The sequence below is a fragment of the Grammomys surdaster genome, unplaced genomic scaffold (genome assembly GCF_004785775.1).
Source record: "Grammomys surdaster isolate TR1022 unplaced genomic scaffold, NIH_TR_1.0 334, whole genome shotgun sequence".
NCBI classification, from domain to species: domain Eukaryota; kingdom Metazoa; phylum Chordata; class Mammalia; order Rodentia; family Muridae; genus Grammomys; species Grammomys surdaster.
Window position 1 is genome coordinate 904250 of NW_021604753.1, and position 7082 is coordinate 911331.

Genomic DNA, 7082 nt, shown 5'->3' on the forward strand with positions numbered 1-7082 from the left:
GGTGGGCGGCTGTACAATAGGAATGTGTCAGAGAGTCTATCAAGCTGGGTGTGGTGGTACACGTCTTTAACCCCAGCACTCAAAGGCAGAATCAGATGGATCTCTGTGAATGTGAGGCCAACCTGGTCCACATATGAATTTCAAGTCGGCCACAGCTACATAGTGAGACCCTTCCTGTCTCAAAACAAACCAGAAAGAATCTATCAAAGGGTATCATTTGTTATTGTCCCCCCCAAGAGAGTAAGTGGTGAGACTTTTATCATGTAGGACCCATGTTCTAAGATCATACTTACTGTCATCTTCGTCATCAGAATCAGAAACATCTATGCCACCTTCCTTGACAATCACTCGGGCTTTGGAGAAAAATGAAAATTTGTTATTCTATTCTGAGCATAAACAACGAATAGGTATTTTTAAAGGTAAGAGATAATAAAGATCACTTAGCAGTTAAGAGAGCTAGCTCTTCCAGAAAACCAGATCCCCAGCACACACATGGTAGCTCACAAATGCCTGTAACTCTAGTTCCAAGAAATCTGACACTTTCCTGTAGCCTCTCTATATACAGAGCACACATACACACATGTAGGAAACACACACACCAAAAATGAAATTAAATGAGTTTGACGACAGTCAAACGCATCCCGCCTATGATGCTTTGTGTCATCACAGGGCTCTGCAAGGTAGCAGCCATCAGAAGCACCACCATGACCTTAGGCCATAGCTGTGAACCTAACAAACTACTGTCTTTAGAATAAGGAAAGTAAGGGCAGAGAAAACAAGTGAGAGGTAGGGGAGAGGAGGGAGAAAATTCATCTTTACAAGCAAAACCCATCTACTTACGAGGTACAAAATGAGAAGCAATCATGCTGAGACATGGTCTAAGGAAGACAGTCTGTGCTGACACAAGATTACCAAGAAAAGCCAAATACTCCTCCACCACTGTCTGACTTCTATTCAACCAGGGCAATCTCTAGAGATGAAAGAGGAAGATGATAGAAAGGTGTATACAGTTTTCAAAGCACTAAAGTATCTGCTAGTCGGTGAAATAAAGTGAACTTACCAATATGATGTTTATAAGTTGCTCAAAGTCTTTTGTCAAATACATGACAGAGGAACGAAATTCCAGTAGCCAGTTAATGATCTGGTCATCCTTAAGTAAAAACAAAGAAAAATCACAAGCTGTCTAGTGTCACAGAAAAGTAATGGATCTACTTTGTACCAATCCTCTATCAATAACACGATAAAGTCGGGAAAGCAGATATGCTCCACTAAGATGTGGCAGAGAAGCTGGCCATAGAGTGTGCACTCCTGTGGTCTCAGCCCACGGGAAACAGAGGTTCCAAGTCCAAGGCCTGAGCTACACACTGAGTCCAGACCAACTTAGATCACATACAAATAAAAACTAACAAAAGTGTGACAAGGGTTAAGTGTAGGACAGTTGACAGGGCTCTTGCCTACCATGTTGGAGACCCTGGATTTGCTGTCCAGCACTCCTGCACAAGCTTGTAACCCGAGTCTGAACACCAAAAGCCATGTAAATATGAGAAGAAGCACGTCTAGGAACTGGAAAGATGGCTCAGCAGTCAAAAGCACTAGCTACTGTTCCAGAGGACACAGGATCAATTCCTAGCACCTACATAGTGGTTCACAGCCATCTGTAACTCTAGTACCAGAGGATTCAACACTTCCCCTAGCTTCTTTAGGCACTAGGCATGTACACTGTGCCCAGATACACACAAAAGGTAAAATATTTACACATAAGAAATAATCATCTTTAAAATCTCTGAGCCTACAAGTGGGCCTTTGACTTCTACCTGTGGCCACACAAAAATATTTAAAAATTTTAAGCTTTTTAATTAAAAAATCAATCAGCTTCAAGGCACAATGGCACCTGCCTGTAACTCCAACATTCAGAAATAGTGGGAATGGAATCCCAAGTTTGAGAAGAGCCTACAATGCATATATAAGACTATCTTCAAAACCCCAAACAGAACAGAGCACAACGTAAACTGGGGTTGTGGCTCTGACAGACCCTTGCCTAGCATGCTCACATCCTAGCTTTCAATCCCCACCACTGAAAAAATAGGAACTACAAACAGAGTCAAGGGACTGCTGCCTCAGTGAGCCCTGATAAGAAACAGAGTGCACACAGCACTCTGATGAAGGCAGCCACAACTGCTATCATTTTTACTGTGTCAAGAATCTGCTGAGACGGGCAAGGCTATAGATCAGCACAAGAGTGCTGGGTTAGCAGTACTCAAGGCTTGGCTTAACCCCAGAACAACAAAAATCTCAAAACTACTATACAATACAGAAAACTGGGGCCGAAGCTGGAGAACTCATGTTGTTCTTGCAGAGAACCTAAGTTCAACTTCCAGTTTTCACAGACACACAAATATATATATACACACATACATACATATATATTTTGGAGGGGAGGAAGCTGGTGAGATGTTCAATAGGTAAAAGACCTTGCATGATCCCCATGTCCCACAGTAGGAGAAGAGAACAGACTCCTGAAAGCTGTCTTCTGATCTCTTCACATGTTATGGTATATACAAGCCTCCCCGCCTCTCTCCCTCCCCATCCCAAATATATAATTTTTTGTTAATTTGGTTATTCTCTTTTGTTTTTGGAGATTGAGTCTCCATATATAGCCGTGGCTGTCCAAGAACTCCCTAGGTAGACCAGGCTGGTCTCAAACTCATATAGATCTGCCTGTACCTGCCTTTGCCTCCCAAGTCCTGGGACTAAAGGTGTGAACTACCATGCCCAGCTAAATGTACTTTTTTAAGTTAAAATAAAACAAAATAAAATAAAATAAAATAGGATGTGCTGAGGGCTTGATCCGAGCTCTGAGATGTAGTCTCAGCACTGAGTAAGAGTGAGGAGAATCTACTCATAGAAACCTCAGTACAACACAAAGACACTGGCCCTTTGGACCCAAGACAGGAAAGGATCAGGAAAAGCCTTAATATTTCAGGAGCTTTTTAAAGGGTAATACATGTGTGGAAAACATTTCTAACAAAGAGAAAGCACATTTTCAGAACACAGAATAACTCTGTTCGGCTCCAGCACATAGTGAACTAGTCAACAAGTAACTCCGGTGAGCAAAGAAGTGCCACACAGAGCACAGAGGCCATGCATGCCAGGAATGGGAAGATCTGCTGAGGTCTGGGAAACAGACACAATGGAGGAAAGACCATATGCTTAAGAGAACCAGAGACAGCTCACAGCAGCTGACATCTCACTAGGATCTGAGATAAAGCAGTTTGTAGATTATAATAGCAGCAATAAACAGATACAACATGAACTGTGACCCAGGCAGTGTTCTAAGATTTTATCATATGTTAACTCATGTACTCCTTACAAGTATTCACAAAGCAAGTACTACTGTAAGACTCTAGTGAGTCCTAGTTTACTGGGGACCCCCTGAGTGAACAACACAGAGCTGGGGATCGGAGCCAGGGATCGTTGCAAAAGCAAAAGGAATTTTTATTATTCCTGTATCCAAAAAGAGAGGCAACGACTCCGGGCAGCTCGTTCAGTGGACCTTTCCAGGGATAGCATAGAGAAACAGCAGCTAGGCACAATATGACTGGCAGACAGTGTGACTTTTAAACTGATTGGTCTTTAGGGAATGAGGTGGCAGGGACCTCCCTTGTCTTCAGGTGGCCAACTTCGGTCCTGTGGGATGTGTCCATGTGCTATGGTCCTCCCCACTCGGTCTCCCACCTTGTTGTCTGAGGAAGGTTAATTAGCCTTTTCACTCCTGAGTTGACCCCTTCACTACTGATCTCCGTTTTACACAAGGAAACTAAAGTGCAAGCGCAAGAACTCACCCTAGGAAGGAAGCAATGTTGTCAGAGCCAGTGTTCAAATAAAGTGTTAAGGAAGACCTCAGCCACAAAACAAGACATTCAAAGACATACAGGTGAACAGTGGCAAATTTATAACATGAAGTATCTCTTAAGACTAATCGCAGAAAAAAGTGTCATCAGCTGTATTAAACATTAATCTTCATTCTTCTACAGATAGGAAGGTTTCAAGTAGGAGAATGACATGCCTAGACATGTCCCATGAGAAATGAGTCAGGCGTCACTGTTCAGAACACACCTACAGGGAAGAATATGGAGCATGGCAGGGTCTAAAGAATAAAGTTAGTAAAAGAACTAAGACTTGAGAGCACCAACAAAGCCAAATATGAAAAGTTTTTTTGTTTTTTGCCCCAACAAAGATGAACAATTGCTATAGGAGATAAAGTCCAGAAAGACTACAATACTCCTAACTCAAGAACTCGTTTTAATCAATAAACCAGTTTAGCGTACAGAAGGCTACCAAGAAGAGGATTTGGGGAGAGACGAGTCTGACTCGCCATATGGAGCACATTAACAATCCTGGTAGAGGCGATGTCTTGGGTCCACAGGAGCTACAGCACAGGAGCTACAGCACATTGAGCTACAGCACAGGAGCTACAGCACATGGAGCTACAGCACAGGAGCTACAGCACAGGAGCTACAGCACAGGAGCTACAGCACAGGAGCTACAGCACAGGAGCTACAGCACAGGAGCTACAGCACAGGAGCTACAGCACATGCATTCAGGGGTTATCAAGTTAGAGGTAGATTTCAAAGCCTACACAACTACTGAGTCAAATAAAAGAATCAAGTTAAAAAAAATTCAGAGCTTTAAAAAATGTTTTTAAAAATTCAGGGCTGGAATGGCAGTTCAGTGGTCAAGAGCACTTGTTGTCCTTCCAGAGGGCCTGGATTCAGTTCCCAACACCCACGTAGCTGCTCACATTTGGCGTCCATGGGCACCAGGTATGCACACAAATAGTGAGCATACATACATACATACATACATACATACATACAGGCAAAACACTCATACACAGAAAAGAAAACACACTCAATACCAAAGAACCTACTAAAAGAAAATGTATACAATAAAGAACCTATGGATAAAGTAAATGGATAATAAGAAGACAGAAAGATCACCAGAAAATGAAGCATTTGCAAGTGGATAAGCAACAGTGTCAACTGCTCAGTCGGTGTAAGGCTAGCAAATGCTCACTGAAATGAGCATGTGAGGGGTGGGTGGAGAAGGCCTGGTGTGGTAGCACACACCTTTAATCTCAGAACTCACTATGCAAAGGCAGAAGGATCTCTCTCACTTGGGCTGGCCTGGTCTACATAGTGAGCTCCAGAACAGCCAAGACTATGTACAGACATGTCTCTCAAGAAAGAAGAAAAATTACTAGGGGTAAAAATATAATCACTGGTAACTTTTGTCAAGTAATTAGAGAAGTAATACACTAACTTAAATGTAAGAAAGTCAGGAGGAATGGGGGTGTGCAGACTGTGAACCGGACCAAAGTCATAGCTAATCATGAGAAAGTCCTTACTTCAGGTTGGTGGCAGCTCTAAGACATCTTGGATATTAACTCATTCAGTCTTCTTGGTTCTCCCCCATTCTTTTTTTTTTTTTAAGATGTATTTTTATTTTATTTTATTTTATTTTATTTTATTTTTTTATTTTATGGGTATGAGTGTTCTGCCAGGATGTATGTCTACGCACCATGTACATGCAGGAGAGACCAGAAAAAGGTTTTATATCCCTTGAAAAAAGTTACAGAGAGTTGTTAGCTGCCATGTGGGTGCTAGGAACAGAACCTGGGTTTTCTGAAGAACATCAAATGCTTGTAACCACGGCTACTGTCTCTGTAGCCCACCCCCTTTAGGTCACCATATGGGCGGAATGGGCAGGCAAAGCCTAGTCATCCAACCACTAGATGCCAGTTCTTCCTCTACTTCTGACAACCGAGGGTGGGTCGAGCCATTGTCAAGTGACCATCAGACAGTAAAACTGCTCTTGGCTGATAACCACTGAGTTAAATAAGACAGGCTCATACAAAGCAAGTTCTCGAGGACAAACTAGGACCACTGGTATGGATATGACAGCCTGGAGTCAACTCTAGAGACCCACATGGTAGCAGGGCATAGTCAACTCCCAAAAGGTGTCCTGGCCTTCACCCTTGCTATCGCATGCATGGGTGTGCACACATGTGCAAAAGTAATTAAAAGTGTTAAATACAGTAAAAATGCTTTTTAAAATTACCGTTATATATTGCCGGGTGGTGGTGGCACACGCCTTTAATCCCAGCACTTGGGAGGCAGAGGCAGACGGATTTCTGAATTCGAGGCCAGCCTGGTCTACAGAGTGAGTTCCAGGACAGCCAGGGCTACACAGAGAATCCCTGTCTTGAAAAACCGAAAAAAAAAAAAATTACCTTTATATCAGGATCAGACAGCTGGTTCTTCAGCAACTCTAAGTCATTTGTTTCACCCTAAACAAAGAAAAGAGAAAATTAAAGTACAATTACTATGGTTTCCTTTAAATATCAATAGAATTATTATTATGCCTCGGTATCTCATGGAATTACAAAAGGAACCATGAAACTTCCACACATCCCTCACAATAATAAAGTCAGGACTATAATCCTTTTAAGAATTCCTGTTTAAGGCAGGCCTGGTTGTCTCACATGCCCAAAATCCTAGCTATTCAGAAAGCAAGTCCAAGGCCACCCATCTACACAACCCTATCTCAAATATAAAAAGTAAAAAAGGCCTGCAGCTACAGCTTAGTGGTTCAGGGCTTACCCTAGGTTCAATCCTAGCAAAGAAAAAGAACCAAAGCACCAAGGAACTTGTGTTAGTAGAATCAGAGGTCTAAGACAAGGGAGGGTAAACAGCCACTCCTTCAGCTATAGAGGTGTGTGGACAATACTACGGCAGATCCTAATGAGAATTCTGAAGTATGACTAAAAAGCACTGCAATGATATATAGCACCAAGAATTCAGATAGCATCTATTTAAATGCACTGCTATAGATGGGAATTATAAGACATAATCATCTATACTTCATCTTTAGTGTTGAGATTTAGAAGAACCACTCAACCAACACAAAACCAAAGATCCCTAACTTACTCTTCTACAGTAAAGCTTAGGTAGCTCCTTAAGAGATAAAATGGTGCCAGGCAGTGGTGTGTACGCCTTTAATCCCAGTACTGGGGGGGGGGG

The 7082-nt window shown here is 42.3% G+C and overlaps 1 protein-coding gene across 1 annotated transcript in view; it reads right to left on the reverse strand.

Annotated features, from left to right (window-relative positions):
* The window catches only part of Rrn3 (RRN3 homolog, RNA polymerase I transcription factor), a 36449-nt gene that overhangs the window by 26801 nt on the left and 2566 nt on the right, over window positions 1-7082 (reverse strand). Inside the window, exons 3-6 of the mRNA XM_028778327.1 lie at window positions 6293-6349; window positions 1061-1150; window positions 841-970; window positions 294-353 (exon numbers count right to left, since the gene is read on the reverse strand). Of these exons, the coding sequence (XP_028634160.1) occupies window positions 294-353; window positions 841-970; window positions 1061-1150; window positions 6293-6349 (337 nt within the window). The remainder of the gene's footprint in view (window positions 1-293; window positions 354-840; window positions 971-1060; window positions 1151-6292; window positions 6350-7082) is intronic.